Below are 25,310 nucleotides of genomic sequence, written 5' to 3' on the forward strand. Positions count from 1 at the left end.
TGTATAATTTAGTTTCAGAACTTTCATAATATTAATAGAATTTAATTAAGCTAGTCAATTTTTAGAAGAAATTATATAAATAAACTTTTTTTACTTATTTGCGCAAGTTGTATTCATATATAACTGATGAACTATATCTAAACATAACATATTGTGATTTTATTACCAATTTCGTATGTATTGTTTATCGTTTGCGAACCACAACAAATAAAATTAAATAGAAATAAACAAATGAGATAATAACAACTTATTAAGAAGATTCAATGTAATCATTATTTTATTAAATATAATAATGGTAAATATTAAAACAGTTTATCATGGACTATTGATGTTTATTGCACTAAAACAAAGTAGACTTCAGAATTTTATTTTAACTTAAAAAAGCACGTTTACAACGAAAGTGGCCATTGGTTTATTCACGTATAAAATAGCTTATTGCGAAAATTCCTGCATTTTTAACTTCAAAACGCCAAAAAGTGGACTGCCGTATTTTATCCTCTAAGGTACAGAGCTTATTTTTTGGAAAGTATTTACTACGCTTATGCACGAAATAAAAGAAGTTTTAGAGGTCAGGATATTTTTAAAAAAAGTTTTCAATTGTTTTTTCTTTTCCTATTGTTTATTATGTATCTCAAGTATTATTGAATTTGCTAGTATTAATTAATTGTTAAACATAGTTAAATATATTTTTTACATAATTTTTGCTTAGTTTTTTTTAGCACGTTTCTATTTTTCTTCTCTAGTCGCATACTACTATGTATTTATTGCAAAACTATTTATTTTTATTTATTTTTATCTCCTTTACTTTTAACCTTTAAAATATCAATTAATATCTAACGGAAAAATAAAATAAATAATCTAGTTAATAGTAATTCTATGACTGTGACCGCAATTTTACATACTGTCATTTTCCGGCCTTTTTTAATTATGTTAGAATGTAATGTTTGCAACGGATATCAATAATAAATTTTTAAAATGACTTTATCTCCACCAACAAGCCATATAAAGTGAATTGATTGGATTTTTACTAATGTATTTTTTTTGTTTTTATCGCAAACGTATGGTTATGGTTATAAATCGAAAAAACCGAATCGAAATGACTATTTTTTTAGTGTAAGACCATGTTTTAATGTTTTCAGTTTAAACATTAAATGTTCCGCTTTAACGTATTTTTGTTTTCTCAGGAATTCGATGATTCATGAATAAAAAAATATTATTTCTGTCTAGTCTTTAAAAATTGCAAACAGTAAATCAAAATTATTAATCATATAAAAATAGCTGATGTGAACAGTTTATTACAATATTTATGTAAATTTGTTTAACGTTGAGTGTGAAATAGGAAAAAAAAAATTCGTATTATATAAACAAGAAAACTCTTACATTTCAAAACAACAGTCTTAAAAAAATAAGTATTTTTTAATCTCTAATGAACTTTTTATTTATTCAATAAAATATTTAATAAAGTATTAATTTCATAGTTTTAAACATATGATTTATTGCAAATTTATTCCTTACTGAGAAATACCGTGTCGAGTCCATTTAACTTTAAAGTAATACATTTTTTATAAGACTCTAATCATTTCGTTATTGTGGGCTTTTTTGTTGGATTAGATATTCGTAAATTTTCCATAAATTTCAATAGTTGCCAATGCCTATTTTCAGTAAGTCAAAAATAATAGTGTTGGACGATTTAATATTGTTGTGGTATAGCGGAAGACGAACCACGGACCTATGACCCATAGTCCGCAACCTTACCACGGGTACACAACTGTACTCAAACATTCAATCTCAATTGTTGGTGATTTATCACAGACTAAACGGGAATCGAACGCGTTAGTTCGCATATGTTAGCATGATTTTTATATCACTACACTGCTAAGACGAAATAAGTCAAATAAAATTACTGATTCGAATGAGCTAATCTTAATTAGGATCGTCTGTCGTAGTTTGCGATTCGCGGGCAGGAGAAAGGGTATGTTAGTACGTTGGGTAAGTATCGGGCACACTGGGGGTAGGTCGTCGGGGTTGCGAGAGGGGACGGAGGGGGCAGACGTCTGACGAGTTACTATGCCACCGACCCTCCCCCACCCGACGACTCGAGGCGTCCATTTTGCCGAGACTTGTATCGCGGTTTCGCAAGATTATTCCCAAAGTGCGGCGTCTTATTAACCTAAAAATTAAACCTCAGGCGTGGGAAATTATTATTTAATTAATTGCCGTTACATTCAACGGTGCGATATAATCTTATCAAACTTTTTTGTTTGTTTTACCACAGACCAAAATACGGCGTTGAAAACATGACCTATTCATTATTGCGCTCGTTTAATTACTTAATTAAAAAAATTCGTTGATCAAAGTAATTTCATTTATCGATTTTAATTACTATTTATTTGGATATATGTGAATTACTCCGCCATTTTATTTCAAACCCTGATAGAGCTTATAGTAAGTAGACTTACACTTAGTCGTTTCTACAAACGTATTAGTTATATAAAATAAAGTAAAAAATATATTTCTGTTTATATTTGCTGGCCCCCGTCTTGAATTGCAACGCCCAAATGTTTTGTGTTATCACTATTATTAGGACCCTTGGCCTGCCGTGGAGCAAAACATAATATCATTTAAAACGGAAAATCACAGTGTAAAGCTCGGGTTTCCTAGGACAGCGGTGCCCGTATTTTAACGGCCGTAGTGAACATTAATGCGGTTGACAGCCGTCGTAACGGTGACTAGAGAGTGGTTTCCTATAAAAATGGTGTTGATAAAACCGTTAAAAAATAAAACCACTCTCTAGTCACCACTACGACGGCTGTCCACCGCATCACCGTTCACTACGGCCGTTAAGATACGGGCACCGCTGTCCTAGGAAACCCTAGCTTTAGTGATCGAAATATTTATTGTGCACAAACAAAGTTTGTATTTACGAATATACTTGTATTTTATTAGTTAAACAAATTTCAAAACCTGTAATTATTATTCTTCGTTTTCTCAATGATGTTTGATGACTCGACACATGAATGATTGTGCTTGAATAAGGTAATCTGAATAAACGCCCAACAGTACTTGTATATTAAAATTATTTTTTATGTTTCTGATCCTATATTTGTGGCGATATACTCATTTGTCTGTGTCAACTAATTGCTAGTCCCATCTCAACACAGGGCTTTTGGACTATGGAGTTGGGACTTATGTCTCAAATAATGTACAGTAAACGTGTGTATGTAAATAAATATATATTTATACAGAGACTGAGTTTCCTGCGCATTCGTGTTCATCATCACTCACCACGCATGCAGGTCGATTGACTGAACTAATACAAAATCAGGATGTATCGGATTACGAAGTGTGAGAAACGTCGCCTGACGAAATTTTGGATACTATTTCAAAGCAAAGTGCAGGTTTCATATTATACATGGCTAACATCGCTCGTTCTATAATACGATTACTTGGAATACTTGTTACTATGTGCCTAAGAAATCTGACGTGTCATCGCTGCTATCTATTTTAGAACGAGGATTATTATAAAATGTGATGACGTCAACAGATTATATAATACTTTGTGGGTGTACTTCAGTTTATACATCGAATCATAACAATCGCAATCGACGCATTAAGAACATCGTGGTTTATTTGATATTGTAGAAACACGACTGCTAACAATCACGTTGCTATTTATATTTGTAAAAAGACGCAGGAAGGACTGTTTTGGAAGGTTTTTTAAGGCACTTTTCTTCCTTACGCGTTTTTATTAACGTTCTTAAAGATTAATGACTAATGAGTCCTACCGCAGGACTTCGTAACCTACCATGGACGCGCATTTGTTCATTATACGAGGATTTCAAGACCTGCTTAGCAGGATGCGGTTTATTTTTAAAATGTGTGATTTGTTTATTTATTTTTAAAAAAACAACAGTTTTTACATACATTGCATATGCGTGTACTCTTATCTTCTATATAGAAGATAAGAGTACACGGAAACATAAATTGTAAAAAAACTGTCAATACACATTTTCCACCGTTGCGTAAGTACATTATAGGAAATAACCCAGTAATAAAATATAATAAATTTAAAAATTAATAAATGTAAGAATTCAGAAACTGCAAACAAACATAATGCATGTATAAAAATAAAATATACCTACATATATATATTAAATAGGTACATTTGAAAACATATTTTAAAAATGAGAAAAAAAACAAGTTATATAAAAATATTGAAGAAGGTACAAAACATAATAATAAACATACATATTAAATGGCATACTCATATACTGTACATACTGGTATAAATTGGTTGCGGTAGATCGATATACCAGATATAAAACCACGCTGTGAAATACTATGAGGAGATTTAAGTGCTTCAGATACTTGATCGTAAATTACCTTCTCAAATGGTTTTGAAAAAACTGATAATTTGGAAACCGGTCTATAATTTTTGACCTCCGATTTAGGGCCTGATTTATAAATATGAGAAATAAAAACAGTTTTCATTGTATATTCTCTGTTTGCCAATTTATTAATCATATTTCTGCGATCAGTCTAGCCGTAATGCCTGCGAATATAATTCACCTAAATCTTTCGGAAGGACACAGTTCTGGACATTCTATTATTAAGAGAAGACGAAGCGAGAAATCGCCTTAAATTAATGGTTTTTTTTTTCAAAATCGACATCGATGACAGCTACGTAAACTATCGTATATTAAACTTTTCGGGAGAGCTAAATAATTTCGTATAAATACACTATCGTTTTAAGTTGAACTAATATTACTTTAATTTACGATTATACTTAGTAAACGTCATGTGAATCATACAATGTTAGAAAGTTATGTCTGTAATGAACACTTTCAAACTCTTCTAAAAATCCGCGTTTTCAAAATACAATAGTCTACGCAGTTGTCATAATAGACGAGTTAATTTATTTTAAATTCCATGTTTTAGATTCACTGAAGTATCCACCCTCGGGTTCAATTTTAGGTATTGTATTTTCTACAATCAATTTCATTGTGTTATTTCACAAAACAAACGAACAAAAATACATTCTAGCCAGTGGCGAGTTTCGAGTTATCAAGAAAATCCATTTTATATGCCAGTATAGGTATACCGCATATTTTTAACCGATGGCTAACTGAAAGAATTAATAGGAACACAATGTGTGTGGGCTAATGTGTATATAATGACTAATGACGAAAGAAAACTTAATGAACGACGCAAGCTGATTATGACGTCACGTTAGTAACGCATGCACGTTTGATATTTCAAATTGTCATGTTATCTGACGTCACGCATTCAAACGGAGCAAAACCTATACCATATACCTACGTAATCGTGATTCTTGTACTATTGTTTCACCCGGGAGGCATTTTAAGATCTCAGTCATTTAATATGATAATTTCAAAACGTAATATTTTCATAGCTAAATGTGATAATTGATCTGTGAATACCACGAAACCACAACCCAGTTCCCAGCTGTAGATTTTTACTAAAATAATTTATACATATTTTACAACTATTTTACTTAAGTATACTTTAATGCTGCCTTCAAGATTTTTTTGTGTTATTTGCTCTTCGTCTTTTTATTTTCCAATATTTTTTTTAAAATCTGTAGTTTTTCTTTAAATCTAGTTTAAATTCTTTAAATTTATATTGTTAGTTGCTTATTTCTGTTTTTATTTTTCTTCACTAAATTTTTATTAAATAAAATACTTTTTTGTAATTTCTCTATTCTAATAAATTTCATTCAATTTCATACATTCACATTTTTATAATTATTATATAAACGTTAAGCTTTAGAACACGGAAAATTGTGCCGCTCGTTAGGTTTCTGGCCCAAGTTGGTAACTCACATTTTTCTAGTTGCGAAATATTGCACTTTTAAAGTTTAAAGCTCATCCCAAACCAACGATTCAAATAAAACCGCAAGTTCAATATTATAAAATATATACCTGTTGTATTTATAAAACCTTTTTATTTACTTATTAAACAAAGATAATGTTCTGCCATTTATGAAGACATCTCATTTTTAGAATTTTGTAGTTACCAATTTGTACCAGAAACCCGACGATCCAGTGAAGCTGCAATGAATATTTCCTTGCAATTTTATAAGTCAAGCGCTTATTTTTTTAATATTTTTTGTATTGCAAGCAGATGTGCTATTCTTTGTTTGCCAATAAAAGCCGTATTTCAGCCTTTACCATTTTTTTTTATACTCGATCTCGCGGAAGAAGTCCTACCAGATGGACATAGACAGACTCGGTAACTCGGTCTTATGATCAGACCCTAGAACATTTTGGCCTAGATACGTTGGAATTTAGGAGACAGATTTTAGACATGATTTATCTTTATAAAATAATTCATTGTAATGCTGATTCTACATTTTGTAACGAATGTACCCCTCAATGTCTCATTGATACCGTACACTACATTTTATCTTCCAACCTGCAATAATAATATGGCGCACTTTTATGCATTATCATGTATGTTAAGATTATATTATTATGCAGAAAGTAATGCTGATATTGATATCTTTAATGATGCATTAAATTATTATAGGAGAACTGTAACGCAATTTATAAAATCAAATAGTCCTTTATGTTAGTTAGGTACAACAATTTGTAATAATCTATTCGTATAATTTATTGTAATAACTTTTAAAATACTAATATAATTCAATTATGCTAATCAATTTCAAATATATATATATATATTTTTTTACATTTTTATTACTTATTTGTGCATGTTATGTTCACATAAAATTGATGAACAATATCTAAACATAACGAATTGTGATTATTATACCAATGTCATTTGTATTGTTCATTGTTTGAGAACCATAATAAATCAAAATAAAATAAATTATTGAAAATGTCAGCTATGTAAATTTAGTCCTAGAAAAACGTCTTCTTTTAAATTGAATATTTATTAAATGTATTTTTGTTTTTTTTTTGCACAACAGGTCAGGAAGCCCAATAAGTTTTGAGAAACTTGGGTATAGAGTTTTTTTTGTCTGTGTTCCTTTATTTATCGTCGTCTTCGTTTTCATGTTATGTTTATTAATAGATGTTTATCTTTTAATATGTAGATGTATAATTGTATCCCGGAATTGATTGTGTAACTCCTGGGAATTCAATGCGCATATATGTAAATATTTATGTATCTGAAATATTTAAAACTATTTTTTAAATGTTTTGAAAACAATAAGTGCACTGTTAGCAAATCAGCCAATGGCCAGTGGGCAGTAGTCATCAGCTATAGGTGGTCTCAGCTCTCAGCCTTACATCCGGCTGGAAACGCCGCCGCCGCCGCCAGTCAATTATGTTGCTTTATTATCACTCGAGAAAACTAGGACAGATGCACGACTCCATCTCAGAGTAGTTAGCACAAGAGTCACAGTGTTCGTTAAAATACGATTTTGATAGCGTTAGGATAAGATGGATGAATGTATTACAAACAAACTTACAAAACGAAGGCCTGACATGCGAATCAGGCGCGTGCGGTGAATATTATTAGTAAGGATGCTGACAAAAAATAAACATGTTTTTAAATTTAGTGGATGTTATAGTAGATATAGGTAGATATCTAAATAACGTTAGGCAATGTAAGTTTTCCAATATTATAAAAATAATTAACAGTTGATCATGTATAAATTAATTGCGCTTAGGGGCAGGCGGTGAAGCTGTTAACATTTGAACCGACCTAAACCTCGAGATGTTCTAAAATTTTAGTTCAATATCAATAACACGCTATTTAAAACATTATTCCATACGTTATTAGAGTCGTTTTTTCTTTTCATTACTCGAGTCGAATGCTGTTATATCTGCGAGTCTCGTAGAACAATACAACATGAACTTTAATGCGCGTGCGCGGAAATTGGAATATTTGAAATAAGACTGGACTCAAAATTAAGAGTAGTATCCAGATTCCAGCGTATCGAACAAATACTATCAACGATGAAGACCAAGGTACTTTGATATAGGAAATATGCATACGTATTTAGGTATGTATACTGAAAATATTGTTTGAAATTGTAAATTGCGTGCGCTCGAACATTGTTTGCGATAATTTTAGGAATATTTTTATATTTTTTTCATATTTATAATTTTGAAATAATAAAATACGTATAAGTATTTTCAAATATTCAAGAGATGCGCCGCATCCACGGTATGCACGCACGGAACGCGCCTGATGCGATTGTGTCAGATTATTGCACTCTGTGAAAATGCTTCCCAAAACTCAACGAAAATATTTTTATACAAGAATCCATATACAGATCGTTCGAACGTTTAATAAGCATATGTTAATAATATGTAAGTGCCTGTCGGTGAACCAAGTAAAAAAAACAAATTTCGTTTGTATTAGTATACACTAGAATATTTTTATTTGAAAACGTACACGTGAGACAGTTTTCGATAGCACCAAAATTGTTATAGTGAGCACATTAAAATACGATGCAAGACTTTCCGGGCTAAATCTCTAATTAAATGAGATATTAACAATACATTGCGTCCTTATTGAAATATTTAAAAAAGAAAATATTTGACTAATTTCTAGTTCATTTCAGCAGTCCTGCTGAGTGTGTGTGAAAGTTCTCTAGTACGTCCGTAGCGGCTAACGTGTCAACTGCGTATGATTTTTGACTTAACTTTGAGTCAACGTAAATTTGTGTTTATCGAACACAATATATCAGTTTCCCTGGAATGTCATAATGAACCAAAAACTAAATATAATTCGGTTATAAATGCAACTAACGTGACAGTCAGGCCCAGTCGCATAAAAAAAACGAGATAAAACAAACAACCCGGTTTACTCGACAAATTATTATTTAGTTAAAAACTAAACTTTTTTTGGTGCAATTGGCTTAGTTTTTTTTTGCACCACAACAGGCCAGGAGGCCCAATTACAGTGGTGAATTACATCACATAATACCCATTGAGATAAATCATATTTAATTTTTGTGTTATCACCGGTAAGTATCTTAGCCGTTAGACCACAAAGGTCACACATGTTATATTACTTATAAAGGGTTTTTTTTCTTTCTACGCATTTTTTAATATAATGTATAAATAAGACATTGTTTTAAAAAAGAAGACATTGTTTTAAAAAATAAGTACATTAAAACTCCAGTTATCTGAACTCCTACTATCCGAATTGAATTCTCGAGTGTGACCACGTACAACTTCTCACCGACGAGCAGATGCGCGACTTGGCTGCCCGAAAACAGATAATCACAGTCAAACACCTTACTTTGACCGAGATGTTCAGCAAGCAATGACTTTCATTTACAGTACGGTACGTACATGGTGTACTAATGTACAGCACTTGTAACTTCGCTTAACATTTACAAGTATTGCCTTTTCATTTAATTAATTAAAAGCTCTTTTTCTTAAAAAATAGTTTTTTTCTCTTATTTTCAGCATACATACAGTAATTAATTAAAATAGATCATTTTCTCATAAAAACCCCAATTATCCGAATGGGGTTGTTGTTGTCGAATGGGGTCCGGTCCCAATTGATTTGGATAATTGGGAGTTCTACTGTATTCGTTTTACCATTATCAGTGCCAAATATTGCGTAGGTCACCTACATTAATTTATATTTTTTAATATATGAATGCAAAAAGTACACATAGTCGATCGAGAAATCACTAATCTGTATTGAGTTAAAATTATATTCTACGAAGACGATGTTATTCTCATAACGAAACGAAAACTCGAACAGCAGACTAAAGTAGGTATAGGTATAATCATACGCTCTAAACCAAAGGTAATGGCACGCGAGACGGCCGCGGCCTACAGTATCCGGAAGCATCATTTCCAGCGGAAATTCCTCCAGCTTATACTACGTATGGCCGGCGGGGGTGTTGGAGGGGGGCATGACGTCACTCGCCGGTTTATTTATATACCCGTCGCGCCGGTACACAGCACACACACACAGAGATAAAAAGGCCAGACAGGCTCACGCGAAAATCTTGGGTTTTCCTGTGCAACGGGGAACAGACACATTGGTCCGCTGCCTTGACTCGCTACTCGCTACTCGCTAGTCGCCAGTTGCTAGTGCGTGTGTTTATAGACAAAGTACTTTAGATCTTTATTTTAATCACAAAAGCATTGTTTGTGAAGCGAAGTGCAGCGCGGTCGGCCAACTGAATTTTCTTGGTAACGAGGGATTCATTTCCTTTGTGGCGCAAAAGGCCCTAAACAAGATCATTATTTATTTGCGGACTAATTCAGTCCATTTAGTTGCAATAAAATACATTAAAAAATTTATTAAAGCAATGACTGATAAAATAAAGACCTCCAGACAAAATCTGGTATATTTTAGTGATTGTTATGATACATCGAAAAATAAGAAATATTTTCATAAAAAATTGTTGAACAAAATATAAAAGGTGTTTCATTCCTAATACGATTAACTATTCAAATTTGTAATAAACAAGAATTTTTAATCCACGAAAAAAGTGAGAATTTAAAAACATACATATTCACGTAAAAATGAGCAATAGGCCTTTTTTGAAAACCATTTTTCTAGTTCTAAAAATTTAAGTGAAGTTTTTTTGTAAGGTTTTTTTTATTAATAAATACATAATACCTAATTCCATTTTTAAAATATTTTTTTACTCCAAATTTAGTCTTGCGTAATTTTTACCAAATATTTAACAACCAAGCATACAATATCTCTACAAGGTAGTTTTTTTTTAAAACTGATATAATTGGGCTTTATTGGACGATTTTTTTAAATTTGTAATTTTTATATATTCAATTATTTCTTATTACCCAGTGAAGCCGAGAAGCGAGAGTTCCGAACAAGATTTAAATAACAAATATATTATATAAAATAAACTATCACTTGATGTTGATAACACTGGCGAATACGCGCTTGGTCCACCATTTGGATATAAAAATAACAAGTGTGACTCACCTCGTTGATGTGTTTATAGGTCTTAATGAGGTCCACACTCAACTTCCGGAGCGGCGCCGTGGATGGGTCCCGGAAGTGGTGTGGTATCCGCGCCTGCATGGCCTGCAACAAGAGTTCGCAATCAATTAAAGTGGTATCGGATACAGTACCCTAATTTCTCTCGAACTATACATACCTATATATATATAATATATCCAACAATTCATAAGATAGTGTGTAGGCCACTCCCACAGCTATTATATTACTATTTTATTTAAGAAAACGAATAATTTGTAGCATCTAAAGCGTATTCAATAAGTATTTAAAGATTCCAAAAATATTTTTTATCTATATTTTAAAACAGAAAATACATGTGTATGTACTTTTGTTTGTCCGTCACAAGAAATCGCACAGTTGGTCGAAGCGATGTAAAATTTGGACGTCATTCTAGGTGCAATTTCTAGATCGACCGTGTTATTTTTCAAATCAATTTTTTTTCGGCCTTTGGTATAAAATAAAACTAATTATCGGCAATTCGTAGTGATCTGAAATTTCAACAAATTAAAATATTTTCCACTATTTAGGTGGTATATTGTTTCAAATAAGTATTTAAAACTAAATTCGATAAAAATCGCAAATTACTTATAGTTACTGTCAAAATTTTAAAAGTTTTTATAAGGTGTTTTGTGTCTCTTTTGTTTATGTCTCTCGTGGAATGATAAAATACCAAAAACAACAATGTTTGTGTCACAAGATATTAGAGTGACATAGACAACAGATTTTTGTATGCATAAAGTTTAAGTAGCGAATTTCGTTAGTGTAAATATCCTGGATTTTTGCCCTACTAAAATATCTATCTGCCCTTGGTAATAACCGTCACCGTTGCACCGAGCGGAGGGGATTCGGTTGGATATATTTGATGCCTTCCTCCACCGCTGCCTACTGTAGTAGAGGTGAGAAGTTAGGAGTTAGTAAAGGGGACAAGGGAGTGACATTACCTGTATGTCTGAGGGCGCGGTGAGCTGCAGCAGTTGCTCTTCAGCAACCAGCCTCCCATACAGCGGGACATGCCTTTGCTGCCTTCCTCCATCGCTGCCCACTGTAGTGGACACTAAAACAAAACATCAACTTGCTGAGAACTCCAAAATACAGTTGCAAATAAGCTAAACAAATAACATGTACTATATTAAAATTAGACCATAGATATAATGTAGATTAAAGGATGTGATTATTGAAAATTTAAGGGGTATTATAATACAAAATGCACTTAAAACCCAAAAAACTACATTTGCAGGGACAAGTTTTGTAATATAGAAAAACAGTCTACAAAATACACTTACATAAAGTGCACATGGATTGATCAGTTTTTGGCTTGGGTAAGTTTTTGGCAGTAGGTACTTAATTAACTTGTATATAAAAATGTAGGCCATTACATTAACTCGTGGAGTTTAGGTAACGCAGCCTAAGTTGAGGCCATCGCAATACTCACACAGTTGTAAATCTTGTACACGTGTTACTTTTCTGTATAAATTATATTTTATTCAATTATTTATATTTATAATTTTTATGATCGAACACAAATCAGCACCGAGATTAAAATAGATTTACCCAAATTCACTGGTATTGCTACCGCAGCATAACCGTTCGCTATTCTTTTTTTATCATTATAATTACTATGTCATTGTATCTCTCAGTAAAATATCACCTATACCTGCGTTAGGTATTCATTAATCCGGTCATAAATCATACTTGAATACGACGCATTTCGCACAGCGGTAAAAACCTATACGGCACAATAATATAACCTAGGGTTGGTTAATATTTATAGTATTTTATTTTTTTAATTACATTTATTTATTTAATGAAAGGCAAACGCAATAAGGTGACTAATATCCACTTGATATCCTTTTGCAGGATTTTCACCTAAGAGTAGCCCCTGAATATTTTTTTAATAAATACGACATAATATAATAAATGTCAATCCACCCTAATTTGACCGTGCCGTTTGGATTTGGACGATTCGTGCTAATTGGGCCTAAGTGCTCAATAAACACACACTTGTACCCTTCAGAAATGTATATAGATAGAGAAAATGACTATGTGTGCGTGGCCTCAACTAAAGTTAATTTACTTATAATACTATCCCTCGATCCAATTCCATCTCTGAGTAGAAGTATCTAGTTCCAATAAGAGAGTTGGCAACGGCATTCAATGATTATTGTAAATATAATACATAATAACGTTTGTTACTTTAACATTTGCAGTGATTTTTTTTCAAATAAATTATTTATTGGAATATTTTTTTCTCGAAACGTTAAGTCTTTACAAAACAATTTTTCTGCTTAACTCGGAGCAGATATTTTAAAGAATTCTGATAAAATAAAATCGAGATTTTCTACAAAATACATATTATTTCATAATAAAAAAAAAAAATGTTCACTTTGCCCAGCTATATGAAACAGTACTTACGATTTTCTCGTTATATTACTTTTAAGTATTTTATTATTTAATTTGGTTTTTTTTATTTATGTTTATATTGTTTAAACTTTCTACTTAACATGTTATATAATTTTTAGGTTTTTTTTTTTATAAATCTTGTATAATTTTTAGGTTTAATTTTTTTATAAATCTTGGGTAAAAGAAAATTTAGGTTTTAAAAAAATATATATTAAGCCAAATATATTAGTATTATAAAAGGCAGATTTGCCGTTTATGTTAATAAAATAAAGTAAAACGTGTATTTCCAGACGTTATTCGCAAAAAAAAACCCTTGGAGTTTTTTGGAAATAATTTTTAGACAGGCAGATTGAATAAAATAATTATTCCAGAAATTTCAGTAACTGACTGTTGTTGTGATTCGAATATTCGACGAACATTTCGAAGGTGAATAATTTCATCTATCCACATGCAGTAACACTGAAGGCCGAGAGCACTATAATGAACTTTAACACGTATTTGAGAGTTTGTTATTAGTTTAGTGGACAATCTATGACTAGTAACATATTGAACGATAAGTAATTCTATCGTAAGCTATTGGTTACTCAACATATTATTAAGTATGATCAATTTCTAGGAATTCCAAACACGATAATGCTCCCCTAGGCGGTAAGTAGATAGTAGTAGACTTTCCAATGTGAATGAATAATACTAAAATAGAGGTATTGGGCGTAATAAATTAAATATACTTAATAAATCGACGGTCCCTACGTATACTATCGAATCTGCATATTGCGAGGTTTATAGGAGAGCAAAAACAAAGCTTGATATATTTTTTAAAAGCTTTCAGATACTGTAAATGCAATAGACACATGTTTGCAATTCTACAGTATCTAAAAGCTTCTTTTAAAAATACCAAGCTTTGTTTTTGCTCTCCTGTAAACCTCGCAAAATGCAGATTCGATAGTATACGTAGGGACCGTCGAAATATTTCTTACACTCATTTTGTATAATAAATGTATAATTTTGTTTGATAAATAAAACAACCCATTTCTGTTTTTGATAAAGATTCGGCTATTTGCCAATCCCGATGACTGGAGTTCGGATAAACGGAGTTCTTTTGTACCTTATAAAATAAATCGTACTTCACTTGTTCATACCTATGTACTTGTACTAGTACCAACTATATCACCATCATACCCCTATGCGTACCCGATGGTGCATAGGGCACTGTAGTGTATACCGATCGTCTGTTACATGAAAGTAAAATAACCAGTCTTACACTTCGGTGCCAGTCTACAGAGAATAGAATAGAATATAATATAAGAGTTAAACCACCTAAAAAATAAACATTGACAAAGCCAGGGCCCCGATTACAATGGTAAGTAAACAGAATTATATTCAACCCTCTATAAAGTAAAATCGAAATTTTTCCACGAGAACGTGTACATTTGTATAATAATTTATTAAAAATTTATCTTTGCCGGGGACCTGTAATAGAACATGTTTAGAATAAAAGAAATTGTATGCATATTCTACTTTTAATATTAAAAAAAACTTAGTTTTAATCAATAGATAAAATTTAAGATAACTGTTAACTTCCCATTGCAATACGGGCCCGGGAAGCGATCAGAGTACCTTCAACCACGAGTCAGGTTCTACTTCACATAAACACGTAGAGGAACTGAAAGAAGAGGTTCTGAGCTACCTTAACGGATTGGCGGGAGACTTTTATGAACAGGGAATCAAAAAGATGGTGACCCGGATGAAAAAGTGCATCGAAGTCAACGGGGACTATGTAGAAAAATAGCTGAAAGTCTAAGCTTTCCAATGATGTATTGCTCATTGTAAATAAAAATGGTTTTCATTGTGAAAAAAAAATAGGGAAACTTATTTTACGGACAACCCTCATATAATTGTATCTCGGGTCTGGATAGACGTGTGTGGCGGCCCATCCTATCTCCCTACCCCTACGGAGAAATGGCGTGATGGTAGTAGAAGTATTCGCTTAAATTTAGTCATATAAACAACGATTTAAACAATACAATAATAAGTTATTGAAAAATATTCTGGATAACAAATGTAAAGAAATACCGATAAAACGAGGAGTTAGTGGGAAGGAAAAATAAAGGAAAATGACAAGGAGAGGTAAAGGATGAATGAAGGAAAGTGGGATTGTAAAATTTCATTTTACTAAAGAAAATAATGACAACGAGTAATAAATAATAAAAAAAAACAACACCCATTGTCTGTTATTCTGAAACAAGTTTGATGGTTCTTAACTGTATTGAAATGTTTATCAAATACGAGGATTAGTTGGATATGGTTCAGTGTTTCCCAGCCTTCTTTATGCCATGCCCCACCGTAGTTTTTTTCAAAAGTCAGATGCCCGGCGGGCATCATTTCAATTAAAAAGCAGGTAAATTTTCAAATCATCTTGTAATGTGTTTGTAAACATATGAACCCCTAATGAAATTAAATAAAACCTATGCTAATACACATTTTGTAACTGAAATTATAAATAGAAATTGAAAATGTAATTAAGTGGAATAAAATAAATACATTTGTGGTGCCCTTTATAGACACATCTTTCGCGCATAGACATATCTATAACAATGTATTATCAAAATACCACATTACAGTTATACAGCTTGGGCCCGGTACCAATACAACATCTAAAGCTACATCCTGCACAGTTTCTGTGTTTTGAGATAATTATTGAAATTGTAACGGGTTCCATTCTATTTTTAGTACAATTTAGCGTGTATTTCAATTATGTACATCTCAGGCATTTTTTCATATGACCGATGACATGTCTGAAGCGCGGGGTCCCACCCCTGAGGCCTCATGCCCCACCGGGGGAAACACTGGTCTAGTTGGTCTGGAAGGAACGGGGTAAGGAAGTAGACTAATTCCGGCGAATCAAACTTTTTGTTTGCATCTATTTTTTGGCAACAGAGAAAAAACATTTTTGAGAAAAAAATATTGATGTCTAGGCATTTACAGAGATTATGATCTGTCACTGGCGGGTTTAAGATGCCACTGTGTAACATTCACCATTATACCTATGTTAAAACATCCACATTTCCTCGACTCGACACCTGTTGACTTTTTTTTCACGTGTATTCATTGCAGAACAATCCTTTAACATGAGTCAAGGTAACGAAGTCATTGCAACGCCAGAAAACAATTTTTCTGGTTTATACATTTCTTCTTATACCATTTTATTTAATCAAAAATGTTTTGAGTATATCCAAATGTACAGCAGCATCTAGCTGTTAGGTTTTAAAACTCGGGGTAATTAGAACGCACGCATGAGATTACGTGACCTTAGAGATTTAGTAAAAATATTGTCACTATAAAAAAAAAAATATTTTTTCCACATTTTTTCCTATCCTCCTGAGTTCACGTATCTACATATTGATAGAGCCGGCTTTATAATACGTAGGTATATAATGATGGTCGAAAAGTTAATATTTCCGTCTCGGGAGTTGTCAAATTTTATGTCATTTAAAAAGAATGTTCAAGCGAGGACCTTTTGCTTTAGTTGTGATTTATTTCAATTTTAAATATTTCTGAAAGTAATTGCTTTTAATCACAGAAACCTATTTAAGAAACGAAAGAGAAATACTTAAATTGTAATTAAGCATTGAACGAGTAAAGTTTCCGCGCTACCTATTGATTGAATTCGATCATATGACGTCTGAGATGACGTAATGAAAATGCGTATCGACATGCCAGTTGATTAAAATTCGCCATACCGAGGAAGGTACAGATAGTAGAGAAGTAAAATATACCGTCTCGGTATGTACCGATGAAGACAGCGTTTGTAATTGCGGGCCTGGGCTGGCATTCTGAACGAAATTGCGCACGAAGAGATCGCTCAGTATTGTATTGTATTTAGTACGTACGAGGGTGTGTAAAAAATTAGGTTCTCAAATTTTTTTCAGGTTTAAGGCATTTTTTATTTGAACTGAAAAATACATCATTGAAAAGCTTAATTTCTTACTTATTTTTCAACATAATCACCAGATTTTTCAACGCATATTTGTTGACTAATCCACTTTTGGAATCCAGCTTCAAAGAAGTCCGCCGCCAGTCCGTGGAGGAATTTGGTGACCGCTTCCTGCACTCTTTCATCAGTCTCGAAACGTCCACCCAAGTGTTGCTTTAATTTTGGAAACAAGTGGAGCCTGTTCAACGAGATCCCAGCCAAAATGTTCGATTAAATCCTTGGTTTGGCGAGAGACGTGCGGGCGCGTATTGTCGTGGTGCAGTCTAACGCCTTTCGTCAGTCTTTCTCTCCGGCGGTTTTGGATGACTCTTCTGAGTTTTTTCAATTTTTCAATAATTTTCCGAATTTATTGCAGTCTCTAAAGTCATAAACTCAACAAGCAGGACGGTAACCAAATTCCTCCACGGACTGGCGGCGGACTTCTTTGAAGCTGAATTCCAAAAGTGGATTAGTCATCAATAAAAATGCGTTGGAAAATCTGGTGATTATGTTGAAAAATAGTTAAGAAATTAAGCTTTCCAATGATGTATTTTTCAGTTCAAATAAAAAATGACTTAACCCTGAAAAAATAATTGAGAAGCTTATTTTTTACACAACCCTCGTAAATACGCGTTAAAAATGCGATCTCCTCGCGCGCAATTCCGTTCAGAATACTAGCCCAGGTCGTAGATAACTCTTGTGTGTAAGCTATCTAGATTATGACATTTTAATAAAGCTATAAGGTAAACGGCTGTAATACTGACCGTGCCCGTATTACTGATCTATTTCAACAAAAACAAAGATAATAGGAAAAAGCAAAAAAAAAACACATTTATGAATATTGGCAACACTAGAACACAGCATCTGTTAATTGTTCACACTTGTTCTATGGTTGACATTCGAATTTTTCTGTTTAAAAAATCAGTTAGAGTTTGGACACCCGGTGACTAACAGCAGTACACAGGAAATCCTTACGAGGTAAGCCTAATTTTCAAAGTTTACTTTAAACCATATATTTTCTGTATTCAATTGTTATTCAGTTATATTTCTATTCAGTCAGTAGGATTTGACTCTTGATATTTCATAAAACAAAGTATTTGTAAGATATTTTTACTATTTGTATCATAAATTTTAAAAATAAAAGTGGTCAGTATTACATCCAACCATTTTTTTGACTGTTTCTTTTACTGACCTAAGCAGTCAGTATTGCATCCGGCTGATATTTTAGTCGTTTTCTTTACTGACCTATGGGTCAGTAATAAGTTCAGTGAGAATATTTCAAAAATTTAAATTAGTTTGATTGAAACAAAATTAAAAACACATTTTTTGTGTGATTTGTAGAGCACAAAGAATTTTGAATTAGGAAATGTAGTTCTGACTTATATATTTTTGCTTTATTTTAATCTTATAAATGAGTAAAGTTAGTGGTCAGTAATAGAAACAAATTTCGGTCAGTATTACATTTTATAATCTGATGTCAGTATTACATATTATGTCAGTAAATAAGTTCTGTGCCGAGACATATTTTTACATATTTATTTTGATTTAAAATAAAATTAACAAAGTTATTTCCAATGTAATATTTAAATACGCATTTTTTAAATAACGGAACATAAAACTTAAATTGGGCTATGTATAGCGTGTGAGCTCGCCAATATATGACAGTAAAAATTTTATTGTCTTTGAATTTCCTAGAGTTTTAACCATCGAAAAAGAAAAAGATGATTGCAAATCAAATCAACAGACAATGGAAATTTGATGTGTATTATTTTAATAGATTGTTTATAACAGAAAAATACATAGAGAAATATGGGTTTTTATTTTTTGTAATAAAAACAGTCTAGTAAATTCGAATAAATAAAAATACGCTTTATATTAACAATATTAATCAAAATGCAAAAATAACATTGAATACTTGAAAAATAAATATTATTGAGTGTTACAAACATAATTTAAAAAACGGAAAGCGATTCAAAGTAAAAACTATCTTTAGTTTAATTCTTATAGCGATAAATACATAAATATTATAAAACAGGAATTATACAAATACAAAAATAATATTGTAACTAGGCGGCTACCTACACGGTTAAATTTCGAAACCCCACGCAATTTCTTATCTCGGCTACGCTATGTAAAATGAACAAAAATATTTAAATTAATAATTTCATCACGTCAAGAAGTCGCCCTGGGTAGCGCCTGCTAACGTCAATCAACAAAAACATCCTCGTTTTAATTACAATATTTCGGCTACGCCATGAATCTCTTTTTTAAATAATTTCTCACGTCACAAAGTCGCCCCTGGGTAGCGCCTGCTAACGTCAATCAACAAAAACATCCTCGTTTTAATTAGAATATTTCGGCTACGCCATGAATCTCTTTTTTTAAATAATTTCTCACGTCACAAAGTCGCCCCTGGGTAGCGCCTGCTAACGTCAATCAACAAAAACATCCTCGTTTTTATAACAGTATTTCGGCTACGCCATGAATTTCTTATAAAAAATGTCAAAACGTCACAAAGCCACTCTTTGAGTGTCGCTACTGACATCATTTACAAAAACATAATTATTTGTGTTTTTTTCAGGTACGCAACATTTTTTTTTAAATACACCTACCTAACCGATAAAATACTATTAGTAATCAAACCAAGGTGTGCTTTAAAGTTCCGTATGGCCAAATAATATTTTTTATTATTAGAATATTATTGACATGTAGTTCAAGCATTGCTGCATTCACGTTGCTTTACTTCTGAGAGCTCAACTGCTATGTTTTTCTATGGTTATGTTTACTGTCATCTGTCAAGTATTGGCGAGCTCACAGGCTATACTTACGCCCTTAAATTTTACTTGTAAATTGATCCAATATCTGACTACCAAACACTATTGTATACGATGTATAAATAACACAAGATAAAATTAAGTAAAACTGGATTTCAAAACATACGTTTTAAGCTACTTTAGATGGAATTTTTGAAAATATAAATTTCATAAACCTTTTGTTTTAGATATGATGGCGCCTAAAAGAATGCAGTATAGTGAACAGTCAGTGAAAGATGCGTTGTTAGCTGTGGAAAAAGGAATGACAATATACAAGGCCAGCAATTTGTATAAAATCCCAAAAACAACATTGTTATACAAGAAAAAGGGCAAGTATCCTGTAGAAAGAATAGTTGGACATCCTACAATTCTAACTAATCACGAAGAACGTCAGATAGTCGATTGGATAATATTTATTGGAGAAAGGGGATTTCCGGCGACCAAAGACCAGTTACTTGACAGTGTTCAATTACTATTATTGAAATTAAAACGCGAAAATCCCTTCAAAGACGGAAAACCTGGCAGGCGTTGGTACGAAGGATTTTTAAAAAGACACCCTGGCATTTCGCAAAGAGTGTCACAAAATTTAATTAGAGCAAGGGCGAACGTAAGCGAAAAAAATTTAAGGCAATGGTTTTCTACTGTTAAGAACTATATCGATGAAAATGATTACACAGATGTTTTGAATGACCCAAAACGCATTTATAATTGTGACGAAACTGCTTTTTTTTTAAGTCCGAAGGAGTCGTCTGTCATAGTGAAAAAAGGTTCGAAATCTGTTTATAATTTTATACACAACGATGAAAAAGAATGTCTTACTACACTTGTGATGGCTAATGCAGCAGGAGACCTCCCCCCCCCAATGATAATTTATAAATATAAAAGAATACCACTTTCGCTAGCCAGAAAAATGCCACATGGTTGGGGAATGGGCAGATCTGATTCCGGGTGGATGACTGGAGAAGTGTTTTATGAATATATAGGAAACGTTTTTTTTCCATGGCTCAAAAAGAACCAGATAGTATTTCCTATAATTTTATATGTTGACGGGCATTCGTCGCACATGACTTTGGCGCTCAGTGAGTTTTGTAAGGATAATAAAATTATATTGATTGCTTTGTACCCAAACGCAACTCATATATTGCAGCCCCTCGATGTAGCCCTATTCCGTCCAGTCAAATTAGAATGGAAAAAGAGAGTTCACCAATGGAAAATTGATAATGAGGGTAAAAAGCTTATGAGAGAAGATTTTGCCCCTTTATTAAAAACTGTATTAGAAACAGCTGGTAATATGAATACTCTTCAAAATGGATTTAGGACTTGTGGGTTGTATCCATTTTCCCCAGAAGGAGTCAACTATAGAAAACTTGATTTTAAAAAAGCGCGTCCTTGCACGTCAACACCATCATCGTCTTGTCCTAAGCACGTCGTTACTTCTCAAAATCTGTTGAAAATTCCTAACAACAAATACAACGCCGTATTTCTACGTTTATTTGAAAATTTACTGACAAACAACCAAATTGATGCATTTAATGATCAAACAAATGATACATGGAATGGTCCAAAGGAAGACGAAAATTTGTTCTACATTTGGAAAATTACGAAGAATTTAGTCAATGAAAATATCGGATTGGTCACAGGGAATAATGACGAATGTCATTTAGGGTATGAAACTTTCGTTAACAACGATACGTTGAATGAGTCTCTCATAGCGTTTGACGATAGTTTTTGGTCAACAACAGGTGATGAATCTGAAATTATGACAATGGTGGTAAAAGATAGTGAACTAATTCCCGAGAAAAACAGTGAACCAATGTCCGTTTCTCTTACCGCAAATTTAGATCGAGAACTCCTAGAACAAGCGGGCACAAGCGATACTAATCTCAATGAAGCGACGCCTTGTAAAACTCCTAATTCTAAAACAATTATTAATGCTCTTACGCCCTTTAAGCAGTGTCTGTTTTGGCCAGAAGATAAAGTGGTAGAGAAAAAGAAAATTACAAAAAGAATTCCAACTGTCATTGTTTCATCAAACGATTATATTAACTACCAGCAAAAGGTCAAAGATGACAAAATGAAAAAAGATGAAGAAAAATTGGAAAGGAAAAGATTAAAAGAGGAGAAAAAAAATGTGGTGCTTGAGAAGAAACAAGGAAAGATAAAAAAAACAGAAGTGCAACGGAGTTGTTTAAATGACTTTGGCGGTTATAAATTGAATGAGTATGTAATTGTAAAGTTTGAAGAAGAATATTTTCCAGGGATTGTGGTGAAGAGCAAAGATAATGGTTCCGCCTTAGTCAGAGTAATGGTTATGAGTGGCCAGAATTGGAGGTGGCCAGAAAAAGAGGATACTATATGGTATTCTTCTGAAGAAATTATAAAAACAATTCCAGAACCGGAAATGCTGAATGCGAGGGGAATTTACTCCATCCCTGATATAACAATATTACGCTGTTCATCTGATAAGTAAATCAATATTTTAGGTATTTCTTTTAGTAAAAATTATTTTACTATTTTTTTTAGTTACCTCTATGATTATTAATTGATATTTTTCTTATGTGTTGTTAGATTTATTATCAAATATATTGAATAAATAAATCAAAATCTTTTATTTCACTCCCGGTCAGTAATAGGATCACCATAGGTCAGTATTAGAGTGAAATCCATTTTCAGTATGTCAGTAATGAATACAAAATCTGGATATGTTTAATATTTTTTATTTATTTAAATTGCTTGATTTTTTACTTTTATTTTTTTAACGTATTGAAGTAAATTCATCAATTTTAGAAATAGACAAAATTATATAGTTTCAATTACCAGGTATTTAAAAACAAAAAATGAATAAAAATGTCTGTCAGATTAAGACACGAAATGGGTCAGTATTATAGCCGTTTACCTTATAATATAGGAAATGCTATGTAATATGGGAAATACAAATAAATATTATGCTACATAATCTGGACAATCTATTCCCGCGTTCATACTTGTAGCAGACCGGTTGAAATTGAAATCAATACCATGTGACAGAATTAGCGGACTTGACTTCGGGACTCGAGACGGAATCGGAGCTATTCCCGGCGGTTTCGTACTGCACACTTACGGGCAGGGAATGTTTTACATTGTTTCAATTGACAGATCATAGGTCCTGTAAGTGCCAAGACTCTATATTTTCTTCTAGAAAATGTTCTCCGTATTTGCTGTAATACATACGAGCACTACATCAATTTGGGTTGACTGACGTTGGGGTAAAAATCAAACATTTGGACATAGTCAAAATGTTGTCGGATCAAGTTAAAATATTTTTTTATTTATTTCACAGTTTCAAAATGTACAGAGGTTCCTTGTTTCAGGTCCCGACTAGCTAGGAAATTCCTCTGTTAAAGAAGGACCTTCTTTTTACGTGTATTTTTTTCATTTCATTAAAGGATACTTAACAAAATTTAATTGTCTTCGTCAAAATGGGCAGAATTAGTTTATTTATATTACTTTTTATGTACGTAGATGGGTTGTAAACGTATGTAGATCAAGACAAGATAAAATATTCCTTATTATTAAAAGGCAACAAAATAAATCATAGAAAAAAATAGTTCATATCTTTAGTTTGAATCCAGGATAATGCATGTTTTTTAAAAGAAGGAAAATTTTGAAAGTTTCTAATCAATGAAATATTATCAGTAAAAAAAGAATTAAAAACATTTGGGCCTATAAAATAAGCATGTCTCTGTGCGAGCTTCGTTTTGCAATGTGGTATTTCTAACACACGATTCCTTCTTTGACTTTATCTATTTGAATTACTTGTAAATAAATTTTGGTTCTTAAATATATATTTTAAACATTGAAAACAATATATTTGTCTTAGATCTAAAAGTTTAGCTTCTTGGAACAATTGGAAAGAGGAAAAAGTGCGATTTTTGTGAAGCATTATTTTTAATATAAATTTCTGAACAGTCTCTAATGGTTTAATATGATTGTTGTAAGTTCCCCCATCCAATTATTCCATAGGAAAGCGATGACTGTACAAGTGCATAATATACCATTTTAATCGTATTTAGCTGGTCGTAAATACTTAGTCTTTTGAACACATAGGTTAAATATGTTTATATTATATATCTTACATTGAAATGAATAAGTCGTAAATAGAAATTTATAATGCTGTAAGGGACAATGCGAACTGTTCAAGAGAAACTAAATAATATATTATTTATTGATTTTGTTTACATATAAATACACTGTTATAGAATAATATAAACAAGAACTTAGTCTGCGCTGCACAATACGCGTATAAAAGTTTCCTCGAGATTCATCCACCGAGGTGTTTATTCAATCTGCAGTGCCCTGTAAGAGCTCTAGTGATAAGCAATGAGCCTTACTTGGTTTCAGCTTAGTAATAATAATAATATTTACTAACCATAATATCGTCACCATTCAGGGAAAAGTCATTAACCCGAAATACACCATTTTGAGAAATCGCCATTCGAAAGTTTGGAGAACTAGGAAAAATCTGAGTTGTGTTTTGAAAGTTTTATGTATTTTTTGAAAATTCCCTAGGTAAATTTTCCTTTCAGATACATTTTCGTATATCTGGTAGGTTTTTAATGTGGTAAGGTGGCTAACATTTGGTTTGGTGACTTTTATTTTTTTATTATCTGGACAATACAACCCAAAAGAATGGATGACAAGAATGAAATATTACAATTAATTATTAAATTTTTAGATTAAAAATATGTTCACGGTTTTATTATACAAGTACTAAAAATATGAAATATTGTTTTTAGGAAGAAAACTGACATACTTAAAAAATTATAAACAATCTGACTAAACACGATAAATTCTATTTGCCTTTAGTGGAATGCTTGCTGAGATTTTATTGAAAGTCACACCACTGTTTTTCAGTAACAACATTTAATATGGTTTTATGCATTGTTTTCTACTATCATTTACCAATATATTTTTTAGCACGTATTTTATGGCCAACTTGTGGTATGATGGTTAGCGCGTTTGGTTGCCGTGCATGAGGTTAACGTGAAATATTTATTCAGGGTGATTTTTTTACAGCAATGTTTTGTGTTATTGCAGAAATAATTTAAATGTATTCCTATGAACAATATACTGCTTTTTTTTTTCAAAGTGAAAAATATTCTAAAATTGACAGTGATTACGTTCGTAGCAATGCG

At 32.2% G+C, this 25,310-nt stretch overlaps 1 protein-coding gene across 1 annotated transcript in view; it reads right to left on the reverse strand.

Annotated features, from left to right (window-relative positions):
* The window catches only part of mnb (minibrain), a 123,020-nt gene that overhangs the window by 85,749 nt on the left and 11,961 nt on the right, over window positions 1-25,310 (reverse strand). The window contains 2 exon segments of the mRNA XM_088237723.1: window positions 10,915-11,016; window positions 11,892-12,004. Coding sequence (XP_088093849.1) covers window positions 10,915-11,016; window positions 11,892-12,004 — 215 coding nt within the window.

Source organism: Micrasema longulum, unplaced genomic scaffold (genome assembly GCF_059751315.1).
Source record: "Micrasema longulum isolate JH-2025_06_02 unplaced genomic scaffold, ASM5975131v1 h1tg001775l, whole genome shotgun sequence".
NCBI lineage: Eukaryota > Metazoa > Arthropoda > Insecta > Trichoptera > Brachycentridae > Micrasema > Micrasema longulum.